Source organism: Haplochromis burtoni, unplaced genomic scaffold (genome assembly GCF_018398535.1).
Source record: "Haplochromis burtoni strain Fernald_Lab_line unplaced genomic scaffold, NCSU_Asbu1 Contig_357, whole genome shotgun sequence".
Taxonomy (NCBI): Eukaryota; Metazoa; Chordata; class Actinopteri; order Cichliformes; family Cichlidae; genus Haplochromis; species Haplochromis burtoni.
Window position 1 is genome coordinate 295,955 of NW_024582718.1, and position 13,240 is coordinate 309,194.

General features: G+C 39.6%; 2 protein-coding genes across 2 annotated transcripts in view; both read left to right on the forward strand.

The window, feature by feature from the left end:
• The window catches only part of smarcd1 (SWI/SNF related, matrix associated, actin dependent regulator of chromatin, subfamily d, member 1), a 20,346-nt gene extending 14,695 nt beyond the window's left edge, over positions 1-5,651 (forward strand). Inside the window, exons 12-13 of the mRNA XM_005943254.2 lie at positions 1,903-2,004; positions 4,061-5,651. Of these exons, the coding sequence (XP_005943316.1) occupies positions 1,903-2,004; positions 4,061-4,114 (156 nt within the window). The 3' untranslated portion in view covers positions 4,115-5,651. The remainder of the gene's footprint in view (positions 1-1,902; positions 2,005-4,060) is intronic.
• A 1,478-nt stretch (positions 5,652-7,129) lies between these two features.
• gpd1b (glycerol-3-phosphate dehydrogenase 1b) lies at positions 7,130-11,186 on the forward strand. Its single transcript, XM_005943252.3, has 8 exons — positions 7,130-7,290; positions 8,652-8,829; positions 8,952-9,092; positions 9,199-9,337; positions 9,419-9,531; positions 9,819-10,055; positions 10,146-10,252; positions 10,613-11,186. Exons 1-8 carry the CDS (start codon positions 7,244-7,246, stop codon positions 10,707-10,709), a joined length of 1,059 nt encoding a protein of 352 aa, XP_005943314.1. The 5' UTR covers positions 7,130-7,243; the 3' UTR covers positions 10,710-11,186.
• Positions 11,187-13,240: the final 2,054 nt, after the last annotated feature.

Consider the following 13,240-nt stretch of genomic DNA (forward strand, 5'->3'; position numbering starts at 1 on the left):
AATATGGTTTGAAATGGCTCTTATATTTGTACAGACAGTGTAATGTCAGGATTTAGGTGCTTAATATGGACTTTCAGTGTTTTCTTACTTTTAGTTTAGTCGACTACATTAGTGTTATTTTTTTTTAATCCTGTTTAATTGATTCATTCATTCATTCCAAGTTAAGTTGTTTAGCATTATATTGAAGCATATATGTATGTATATGTGTATACATATGTATATGTATACATGTGTAGATTGATGGATGGATGTCCGCCTTTGTTTTGTGACACGTTTTTGTGTGCGTGTGTGCGTGCGTGTGTGTGTAACTTTATTGCCTACATAGGTGTCAGAGAAAATGATAGGAAAGATATATCAGTGTAATTAGAGGTTTTAAAACCGCTCGTATAATTTATGGTGCAATAAAAGATTTATAAAGGGATGTCCCTGGTGTAATCGTTTTGATCTGAGGAATACTAAACACCTGTTAATTTAGTTAGCTACATCAAGTCTTTTAACATGACAGGCTTTCTGTTTTGTGCTTGATTCTTCTCAGATCCATGAAACCATTGAGACCATTAACCAGCTGAAGACCCAGAGGGAGTTCATGTTGAGTTTTGCCAGGGATCCTCAGGGCTTTATCAACGACTGGTTGCAGTCCCAGTGCAGAGACCTCAAGGTGAGTGTGTCTGTCCTGCTACTTTAAGAGAGGATCTTAAAGTAGCATTGAGCTTTTTTTATTATCTCTAGTCACAGCAGGCATCAGTAGATGTACCATGTCATCAAATCCTCCTCCCAACACACATCACTGTGATTGGCTGTGTAGGATGTGTGTAAGAATAAGAAAAACATTTTGAACCGCCTAAAGTTTATATCTAAATGTGGAGTTGAGGTTCGCTCAGATGAGTAAGTGCTGAGTAATCCTTTTTACCACACAGCCGTTCAGAAATAAACCCCTTACGGATCAGAAAGAGGACAGAGCAGCAGCACCAGTTTCTCCACTGACAACCTTAAAAAAGATAAGAATGCAACGCAGCAGAAAGATGCACAGCATCACAAGTAGAAAGATGTGACTCATTGCTTTCCTCTACCAGATTTTGTCATTCTGTTCCACCACAGTCAGATTTCACTATTTTTATTTCTGCCTACACTGTACATAACGCAACAGATTCTTTTCGTTCATTTTATTTTTTCCTGTTGTAGAACAGGGGTCCATTTCTTTTCCTTGGGCTGTTTTGTGATTAGATTTATGTAAAAATAAATAAGTGACCCGACTTCCTGTAAAATTAATTTAAATGCAAAGCTTTAAGCAGATTATGGGCATGTTATTTGTAGACAGAAAAGAAATGGCAGGAATAACAAACAGAAGTAGAAGGTGGGAAAAAAAGACACCTTCTGAGGTGAAAATATCACACAAGTAGACAATAACAGATGACCAGATAATTAAATGAAAGCCACTTGACATGCATGATTTTTTTGTCATAAGGTGCTCTGTGCCATATTTGTAAATTGGCAATCCACAGATTTGGAGGTATTAGAGTTTAACAGTATTTGAGCCTTTGACTTAAGTTTACGTCGTGCATTGCTCGAAACCTCAGATCATGCACACAAACCCCATGCTGCTCAATCAGGTGTAGCAGAGTCAAAATAGAGCGTGAAACATTTAATAACGTCTGACTGCATGCATGCTCGCCCCCATCTTTCTGTGAGCGAGCCGGTTAACTGCTTGACCAGATGTCACCCACCTGCAGTGTTTGCTCAGTCGGATCGCTGTAAAATTGAACAAATTCAGTCTGAAGCTCAGTAGCTGCTCTCAAAGCAAATCCCCAGTTGGCCTTGCAGAGACCCTGTGCCCTTTAATTTATCAGCTGGTGCACTAGTTTAGATGGAGGTTGATACAATAATATCTCTTTCTGTTAACAGACCATGACAGATGTGGTAGGAAACCCAGAAGAGGAGCGAAGAGCAGAGTTTTACTACCAGCCGTGGGCTCAGGAGGCCGTCTGCCGTTACTTCTACTCCAAGGTAACTCAGTTTTCTTTTCTTCTTTGTTTTATTTTAGCAAAGAGATCGTACCAAGGAATTTAGCTTTTATAGAGAAGTTTGTGGTTTTCAGATGATTAATTTTTATTACTTAAATATGTCGTGCTCGGCTTATCATTGTTTTCAAAAAATGTCTCAGTGGAATCTGCCATGGTGCAACAAGTCATCCACGTAATTAACTGATAGGATGTCATTTTGGAGTTTTCTATTTAGATACACAGCAGAATGTTTTCATATCAAGTTATAGACATCAGTAGTATTTGTTTTTAGATAACATATTTAGGCTGATCCATCTGGGTTTGCACAGAAGTCAACAATCATGTCTTAAATGCTTTCTTAGTTTATACATAATTGTATTTTTATAAGAGCTAAAGGAAAACATTTCACTATTTCTAGAGCCTTTTCTGAAATTGTTTTTACAGGCCAATAGAAGTGGGAATCACCAGACGCCCCACACTATATTATCACAATACTTCACTCACAATGCAATATTATTGTGATTTTAACGTTCTTTTGCGATATGCTGAGTATTTCAATAACACATATTGTGATTTATCACCTAACCTCAAAATTAAGCTATCTGTATTTATCTAATAAGAAAATTTATATCGCACAGCTTTTTTTTTCTTTGCTGCAAAGTAAAGTAGTTACCAACGTCATTAAAAACTAGGGCTGTGCGATATGACCCAAAATCATCCCACCCGATATAAGAATTCTATCGTCCGCTAACGATATAAATCACAAAAATGTAACATTTTCTGTAAATTCTGTGAATCTCGGGCAGCTCGACTTGCGGGAAGTCTTTCCAGCTGGACGTCATGTACCTGGAGTCGAGTGTTTTAACCGATGCATGAAACGATACATTTTTAGACATAAGTTGTAACGGCCGCCGTTTTCTTTGTGAGTATTTATTACACAGCGTGCTGCGGGGAACAGCCTGTTCTAACGTTTGAGTCTAAGGTTTATTTTTTAGCACCTGGCGGCTCTTTTTTAATTCTCATCCGTAAATAATCTGCTCTTTCACATGATTCAGTTTATTTTGAAAAGTCTCAACAGGATCTTGAGCTTTATTGTGAAAGGTTTATGTGGAACATAAGCAAGCAGACACGCGATGGTGTTACCGTCATTGTTGCTAACCACAACGCATAAAAACAGGCGCTTGTCCGTCCGTAGTGTGGTTATATAAAACATAAGAGAAAGAGAGAACTTTAAGAAATTAATATAGCCACTACAGTGACGATCAAAACGATGAATAAATATTGCCGTAAACAGTTTATTTTGTGACACCACGAAACAAACGATAGCGTAAAATGAAACGATAGACGTTTTCATATCGTCATCCGATATATATCGTTATATCAAACAGCCCTACTTAAAACTACCTTAAATGTCGCCATAAAACTCAGTCCATCAGTCTGTGATGGAATATGGCCGATATGGCAATTACATTCAGTCTGTTACTGTGATAAATTGTTGAAAATCTCATATTTGTTGCCATCTCCATAAACATAAATTCACATTTCACTACATTTATTTATTACAGTTGCACTCAGCAACCTTCCTGCTCTAAGGGGATATAACCAGAGTACAACCAGCTGGCAGCCAGTTGAGTTGAGTCCGCTCGACTTCTGTTCATTGTCAAAGACAGTTCAGACTGACGACATGATGGTGGCAATCTGTCTGCATCTATAAAGTAGCAGTGTGTCCGGTGTTTGATGCTTTTTCAGTTCAGCCAGGTTTGCTCTGCTAATGTTATCTCAGGATGGTAGACTGTAAGATGACTCCTCTTATTCATAATATTCCCAGAGTATTTAAATACATTTAATATAGTATCACTTCCCACCTCAGCCCCCTTGGCTCCAGTCACTATTAGCAAACTTTGATCTACGATGAAGAACATCTTACTCGTGACTTGCTAAATATCTACCAGCACTATTGGATGCACTTTGAGCCCATGCATACCCCTGTTATTTTTTTATCTGCTTTTTAATGCTGACTTCTGCTGATTAAATCATCTCTCTGTGAAAACATCTTTTAGGTCCAGCAGAGGCGGCAGGAGCTGGAGCAGGCGCTCGGCATCAGAAACACCTAAAGAAGGTCGTCACATGCAGCAGGAAATGAGAAGACATGTTTTGCTGGTGGAGACAACTAATGTGTGTGCGTGGGACATTTAAACTGACAAACATAGAGAGAGAGATAGATAAAAGATGGCCTCAGCATTTTCTAGGATGTCAATTTTCCTTTATCTTCCCCCCCCCCCCTCCCCCCAAGTTTGGTTTCTGCTTTATCTTTTTTCTTTTAATGACAGATTTTTCTCCTCCTCACACCGAGAGCTCTTGAGCAAAAGTGTCTTTAATTGAAGTTTGATTTTTTTTTTTTTTTTCCATGTCTTAGCCTTAGCTAGAAGCATTCCTTTCATTTTGACAACACACTGTGTCCTCACAAAAAACGTAGATTGTACACAGATGAAAAGCAGAGGGCAGACTGTACCTCGCAACTTTAAATGTATTGTCCCTGGAACAAAAAAATAATCTTAAATCAGCCGGAATGTGTCGAGTCTGGCGTGGCTCTTTGTTCCCGCTTTTGGAAAGTAAATTTACATTTTCAACTCCAAGCCTGGCCCCCGGATGCTTGCCCGTTTAGTTAAATATTGATTGTGATTGTGTTTGTAATCAATTGGGCTTTTTTGCTACACATTGGCTGTTCATACGTCACCTTGTTTTAAGTTGCCATTGGTTATTTTTCACAGTTTGTGGCACAGTCTTTTGAGACAGTCAATCACAGCAGATTATACATTGTTGTTGGAAAGCAGTTTTATTTGTTAAAGGTGCCATTTGTTTTGACGTTTATTTTTCCTCCTTTTTGTTACTATCAGTGATCCTCGTTTTAAAAATATGTATTATATCCGTACTTGTCTTGTTAGCTAGTACAGATTATCATTGAAGTAGCTAGTATGAGTACCTCTAGTCATTAAAGTTTTGTAAATACTGAGCAGAAAAAAAACTGAAGATGGATGTGAAGTAAACCTGTATTACTTATCCTGGCTGATCTTTTTCTTAAGTCTTTGTCTATGCTCAGATAGTCAAACCAGTATATTATTAATTGGCCCTCGCTCTCCAAGCCCAGTGGTTTAGCTCTCCGCAACAAAGTAAAGACAGCAGTGACGCTTTACGGAGCACGGCTCTGCAGGGAGACATGCAGTCGGATTCACGTCGCCTGCAAGTTGGGAAGAGTTAAAACGCCTGCGTTTTTAGTTTAGTGTATTTTAATTCTGTGCAGAGAAGTCATAAAACATATGTGGTGGAGCAGATTTGAGGAGCCGGAGCTTCTTCACACATTGACTGAAGACCTGGTTTCTGTGGGTTTAATGGTCGTTTCCCTGTATGAGGTTAAAATGAGTGTCCTGGCTGAAAATGTTTGCGTATGTGCATTTTAATAATGAATTCCAAGAATACACTAATAAAGGTTTGGGCAGGTACACGATTTGAAATGAGCATCGGGGCACCTCTGGGGTGTAAAACAACACTGGGGGGTGGGACTGTAGAATTGTGAATCTGCAGACTTTTTCATGGACCAAACCTATTTTTCTGTATGTTCTTATGTTATAATAAAGGATTATGTAGAATGTCTTCTTTGTCTGTGATTTCCCCCCCCCCTTATCATGTGGTTTCATATTCCTGTGTGGATCAGCATCGGGTTGCATTTAAAGCTTGCTATTACACACCACACAGTATAATTTGTTATTTCACCCACAAAGTTTATCATCATGCAAAACCAAACCAGTAAATATTCCACAAAGTCTCCCTGTGGTCTCTGAAAGAAACGCGTCACTGAGTCAGTGCGTGCCTTTGTGGCATGTAGTGCATTAATATTGTTAATACTGATGCATAGAGAGGATTTAGCTTGCAGCTGGTGGAAGCTGAGCTGTATTCAACAAATGTACACTTGGGTAGTTTAATGATTTCTCTGCCAGGGCTTACACCCCTCTCTAGGGCTATTTAAGAAAACGGTCTAAAGGGGTCCTGAGATGATTAATGGTCCTCAAACAGAAAACATCCCACCCCCTTTGTTTTGCATTAATAATGAAGACATTGCTTTATCCTTTGTGAACTAATGAAGCTGCCTGAAAAGTGCACAGGGGGATTTGTTTAGTGTAAGGACTTGAATATGAAATGTGAAGTGGACTTGGCAACCCTAGTTTTAATGTTGCATACTTTTAAAATAAGTGTTGTATTTCCAGAACGTACTCGTGTTGTACTTTGTCTCTTCTTTTACTCCTGTTTCCCAAATGGACTCAGTCCCAGAGCCTGGTTCTTATGGAGGTTTCTTTCTTCCCACTGTCGCCAAGCTGTTGCTCATAGGGGCTCATTTGATTATTGGGGTTTTCTTAATTGAGTCATAGGGTGGCTCCTGACTCGGCTCCATACAAACTAAATTAACTAAACTCAAGCTGCTTCTTCTTCTTTCTTTTTTTTGTAGAAAGTCTATCCCAGAGTGCACAGAAATACTTGAGTACCATAAATGTGATTAGCTTCTTCACCGACGTTTGAGTTTTGATTTTTAAATGGATTACAGAAGTTTGCTGATTGTGTCAGTCGATCTAATCAGCAGCTTTGATTGTCTGGAGCAGCGGTCCCCAACCTTTTTTGCGCCACGGACCGGTTTATGCCCGACAATATTTTCACGGACCGGCCTTTAAGGTGTCGCGGGTAAATACAACAAAATAAAACTAGTACCGGTACCGAAAAAAAGATGATTTATTCATAACGCACGTGAAAACCAAGGAAAGCCGAGTAAACGATAAAACCGATCAAAAACCCTGAAAACTATACATTTCACACCTGAGCCTCAACTCTCGCGGCCCGGTACCAAACGACTCACGGACCGGTACCGGTCCAAGGCCCGGGGTTTGGGGACCGCTGGTCTGGAGCCCAGTCGGTTTAAAATGCGCAGATTCTATTGATTGAATCGTGTAAATTGATTAGGTAAAACTCCTTGTATGCTTAAGTTTGTGAGTGCCTGCTTTCAATTGGGGAAAAAAACCCGTCCGACTATCCTGTTGCGCGGTGTGGAAAAGTTTGTTCCTGTGAGGCAACAGAGCAGACCAACCATCAGGAGAGGGTGTGCTTGCGCCTCAGCTGTGTGTCCGGTATAAATACAGTGCGCCCCGGCTTCAGTGTGTCTTCGCAGCAGCTGCAGCTTAGAGTTGAAAGTCAAGTGCATGATGGCAACACAGAAGAAGGTCTGTGTGATTGGCTCTGGTAACTGGTGAGTAAAGGACTTTAGATCACGTTGTGCACCTTAGGAATCCTTTCAGTTTAGAGTTAAGTGGGGTGGAGGTCTGTTGATGGTGCGCATAAATAAGTAAATTCCAATCAACATATCGGTATTTTTATTTTTGGGGGTTTGTAAGATTACACCCACAGTGGGACCTTTTGTGAAGGCGGTCTAAAGTTGGTAAACTTGGAGGCCAGGAGGCAACTTTAGCCTCTGAGAGTGGATAAATGATTCATAATTTCCTGCTGTTTGGAGAGTGGATTCTTTTTTTCTTTGAATATGATGACCTTTGATATCCTGAGAAAATCTTTACTGAAGATTCCCTTTTCATTATTCTGCAACATTAGTGCTGAGTCAGCACTGATGGGGCATTGCTGTCTCTCAGCCAGTGTGGCATTTTAGTGGTGGAAGCAGTATGTAATACTATATTACGATTAAAATTGTTGGCTGCTTTTATAGGTTTGTATCAAAGTTTTTAAAAAATGCAGCAGAATGGACCCCGACTGTTTCTATACATACTTGTTATTACTGATGCATTAACTGGTTACCTATATTTTAAAGGCAAAGCTGTTAGATGGGAAGCATTTCAGCTTTGCCCTAAACCTAAATAATACCTAAATATTAATGTAAAATTAATGTGGTCAAAAAAATACACAACCTCTGAGCTCTAAGGTGCAGTGCAGGAAAGGTGCTGTGTTTTAGTGAAGTACCTAAGTATGGCCCTGACCAGTATCTCATAGTAGCCTAAAAGGTCAACTGTGACATCTGAAATATGATCATTAAAGGGAGTTCTCCTAGCTCTTAACTTCAGTTATGCTGAGCTTATATGTAAAATGAAATTGAATTAGGTCCTTCTAATGTTTTTTTTTGTTTATTTTTTAAAATATATATTTCACCTGGATTTTTTCTAGCCTAGAAGAGCATTTTAAAGCTATTTAAAACACATACATTCACCTTTTATACACTAATAGAGGTCCATCTGCCAGTGAGAGAGGGTTTCTTTATGTCTTTAAGTGTCTGACAATATTAAGTTTGCCACTGAGATTTTACTGTAATTCCTAAAAACTGATCTTTGTGTAGGTGGTTTCAGTGTTTAAGCTCCCAGATATAAGCAACAGTTGACCTAAGAAGATCTGAACATCTTGAAATCAAAGAAGTATCTGCTAAACCAAATAGTCAATAACCTTTTGTTCAACCTTTTCTCCTTCAATCACTCTGGGAGCACAGAAATCTGTTTACATTTGTTTTTTACATTTCACATAAGAAAACTGAGAACAGTTTTTTGCAACTGGTACATTCATCCAGCCAGATTTGTGGCAGCAGAATGATTTCCTGTGTCACCATGTCCACAGGGGCTCTGCCATTGCCAAGATTGTGGGAGCCAATGCAGCCAAGTATGACAAGTTTGACACCACAGTGAACATGTGGGTGTTTGAGGAGACGGTGAACGGTCGCAAGCTCACAGAAATCATCAACATAGACCATGAAAATGTGAAATATCTGCCCGGTCACAAGTTGCCTCCCAATGTGGTGAGTCTGACAGCACTCTTTCTTCCTCTAGGACTGTTTATTGAGTCCAGAAGATGGCATATACGCCGGGTTTTATCTCTTTGCTGATCCCAGGTCTTACTCTGACTTCTCTCTTTCATTAGCTGGCTGTTCCAGACTTGGCTGAGTCTGTGAAAGGAGCTGACATCCTGATCTTCGTGGTCCCTCACCAGTTTATTGTGCGAGTGTGTGACACCATCAAAGATCACATAAAAAAGGATGCGATAGGAATGTCTCTTATCAAGGTAACATCATCCTAAGATTTTTTTTTTTTTCAAAACACAGTGCGTTAAAGCCTGAGAAATATTTTACAAATAAGTGAGGGGATTTTAACATAACTGGTTACCTTAGGGTGTCGATGCCAGTCCAGAAGGTCTGAAGCTGATCTCAGAGGTTATCCGAGGGAAACTGGGCATCACAATGACAGTCCTCATGGGTGCAAACATTGCCAATGAGGTTGCTGATGAGAAGTTCTGTGAAACAACCATTGGTATGGAGTTTATTTCTTTGATAAATAATATTATTAAACGTAATATGGGAACAGATTGAGATTATTTGTGTGTAATTTCAGGGTGCAAGGACAAAGAGCATGGGTTGTTGCTGAAGGAGCTGATGCAGACCACCAACTTCCGCGTGACTGTGGTGGAGGAGTCTGATGTTGTTGAGATCTGTGGCGCACTCAAGGTGTTTCATCCTCACCAAGCTAAATGTTTAAATCTATCTATCTATCTATCTATCTATCTATCTATCTATCTATCTATCTATCTATCTATCTATCTATCTATCTATCTATCTATCTATCTATCTATATGCACTGTGCATATGCATCCAAAGCAGCAGAGCTAAATCTAAATGAATCTGTGTATTTACTGTATAGAAAAGACAGTGTTTGTTAAAAAAGTCTACTTCCATCTATGTCTACACAGTAAAGATTCTTCACATTCATATATATAACTTCATCATCACTGCAGAACATCGTGGCAGTAGGAGCAGGCTTCTGTGATGGCCTGGGATTTGGAGACAACACCAAGGCAGCAGTGATTCGTCTCGGCCTGATGGAGATGATCTCCTTTGCCAAGGTTTTCTGCACTAACTGCCCCGTCTCACCTGCCACCTTCCTGGAGAGCTGTGGCATCGCCGACCTCATCACAACCTGCTATGGTGGACGCAACAGAAAGATTGGAGAGGCATTTGCCAAAACGGGCAAAGTACGAAACAGCTCGTGTCTCTCTCATGCCAGTCTTCCTCTTTTGTTATTAAAATGATAATAATGTGGCGCTCGTTGTCTCTCCTTGTAGACTATCGAGCAGTTGGAGAACGAGCTGCTGAATGGTCAGAAGCTTCAGGGCCCAGCAACAGCAACTGAGGTCCACCAGGTCTTGAAACAGAAAAACATGGTGGAGAAGTAAGTCTCTTTTGTGTTTTATTATTATCAGTATTGTATTTGACCTTTTTGCAATGAGTGATACTTACCTGTTTGGCATATGTTTGAGTTGGATACTCAAGAAGAAAGTGGTGCCATACAAACAAGTACACAGTGAAGTTGCTGGCACCAGCTTTTAGATTAATGAATATAAATGGCTCTTTCCAAAAATAAGCAAATTCACATGTCAGCACCTCTGAAGCTCACTAATGAGCTTGTTTGTTTAAAGTTACTGCTTCATATTTACTCTAGACACGAGAGTGATATCAGTCTTTTCATCTAACTCTGGCAAGAATGTGAATGTGGAACTATTTCCTTAATAATCTCCATTTGCCCTTGCAGGTTTCCTCTTTTCACTGCCGTTTATCAGATCTGCTTCAATGGCCACCCAGTCTCAGAGTTCATCAAGTGCTTGCAAAACCACCCGGAGCACAATTGAGGGACTGGTGACGGGATAGAAGTTTGGACAAACTTTCACACTACAATTACACTATCACCAAGGACATTAAAGGGGGACAGGTAGTCCTGACTCCTCATGTTTTAGTCTCAAACAGAGAAAAGAAAAAGTGGAGCAGACTTGCCTTCCACCTGCCTGAGCCGCATGTGTTGACCTGCTGTTGTTACTGACAGAGGCATGCATTTGGTTTCCATGTCTGTCTTTACCGATTGCCGCACAAATCTTTTAAGTCTTAAAAGTTTTGAGAATTTGAATTGTTCTCCTTTACGACACACAAACCATGACCTGACTGTTATGAAATGTTACATAATACCTTGTGTAAAAGTGCCCTTGTTTTGTGAAGCACTGAAGGGGGAAAAAAAACATAACCTGTCCCACTGTTTCATCATGTCGGCTTCCTAAAATATAACTGCTTACAATACAAAATCTATTTTGAAATAAAATATTGATCTTGTTTTATTTTTGTGCCTATTTATGTTTTCTTTTGAACGTGGTGGTGCATGCCTGCAGGACACACGCATACACTCAGGAAGTGCCCCACTGTAATCTGACCTGAACTCAGTCTGGCTGCCACTCTAAACTCTTCACCTTTACCATTTCCTAGCACGTCTGCCTCAACCTTTCTCCAAGGCCACATCCTGGTTTCAGCCACAGCCCCCATATGTGATAGCTCCATTGTTCCAAATAGATTCCTGAATTTTCTGTAATTTATTCAGTGCAGTCATTAATGCCCTTGTTATTTCCCCCACTTAATTAAGTCGCAAATATCCCTGGAGGTGCAACAAAGCCATATGTCCATCTCCATATGCCAATATATCCCATCAATTTTCAGTCCCTGTTAGTCAGTGGCAGCCTGTTTGCTCTGGCCTTGAAACGAAAATCTGCATACTTCTGTTTTCTAATTAAACACACAGAAGCAACAGTCCTATCCATACAAGCCTTTTGATCACAGAAATATGTTTGGTTTTAAATGTTTTTCAGCTGTGTCGCTCATTTATGTGAGTGGACTGTAAAGTTACATCATTAGGCACTTCTTTAAAACTGGACTCCCTAGCTGAAATCCCTTGCATAGTTATTGAGTCAACTGGCCTGTGAGATATCTAATAATAACTCTCTCCAAAGGAGCAAATGGTCATCTATAATTAGACAGGGCTACAGCCACCTCATACTCTGCAGAACAAGACAATACCATACCATTGTACTGCAGTGGAAATCCCAAAAATGTGTGTCATTTTAAAATTTTGTTTTATTTTAATAAACAGACACGAGGTTTTTACAATGAATTTCTGGCTAAGATGTTGCATAAAGTTGCTTGAGAATTTATAGTTGCAATACACCCACTGACCACTTGGGTGAGCAATCGCATCAATCACAAACTCATCGCTTAATCTGGTGGCTTTTTCTAAGCTATCCGTGAGGCGCTACCAGTTGAGATAACCAAAAACAGGGATTCCTGAGAAGAAGCTGTTAAACCTCACAAGTTGTATGAGCACAACTCTGATATGCAGCTGTGCGTCTTAAAGTCAGGCTCTAGAAATTAAAGTGAAAGGATACGAATGCCATGCGTTCACACACATGTGCCCATCCCTTCAGCGAGGGAGGAGGGACTTGCTTCACTTCCTCAATTCTGCTCGGCAAGCAATATGAGTCAAGTTAGAGATAAAATCCAGGAACCTGCATTTGGAATTAAGTGAGTGGTTTATGCCAGCAAATTTAAAATGTCACTAATGAAAGGAGGGAAAAAAAAATCGTAATTCCTGTCTCTTCTGTCACACCAAGCCTCTGCACATCCTCCGTCACTGAATCCACGAACCTCCTATCTGGCAGCTTAATCTTCAACATATTTTCTCCATTATATTCACTATGTCCAAACGATCTCAGCCTAATCTCTCTAGCATTATCTGCAAAACTTTTTAACCATAGCTGTTCCTCTGATATACTCATTTCTAATTTCCCAACAAAAATGTGAACATTTTCAGCTCTGTTACCTCCCATCTTTTTGTCAGTGTCACCTTCTCCTAACCATAAATCATAGAATGTGTCATTAATGTATTAAGTGTAGTATACTTCACTACCTGTGATCCTTGAAGCTTCACATGTATTCTGTCTTGCTTCTACTAACTTTGATTTTCTTCTCTCCAGAGCATACCTCCACTCTTAACTCTCAAAATTAAAAAGGTCACTAATGAAAAGACAGTCTTAATTCCTGTCTGTCTTTCTATTTAATAAGTGAAAACAGTTAATGTTCAGATGTGAGGATCGCTTCATAGTTTGCTTTTAAAAATATAAAGTTAGCAATCCCCAGCTATACAAGGAAGTACCAAAATTATTATGGCCACAATTCTAACTTAGTCAAATATTAATTAAAAAAAGAAAAGAAAAAAAAGACGAGTGACAAATAATTTAAGAGTGAACGATATTTTTAACGCTTTCTTACGTGAAATGTTATACCGTTATGGAGTCATGAATCTTATTTTGAAAACACCCCACCGGAAGCGTAGCTAGTTTTGCGG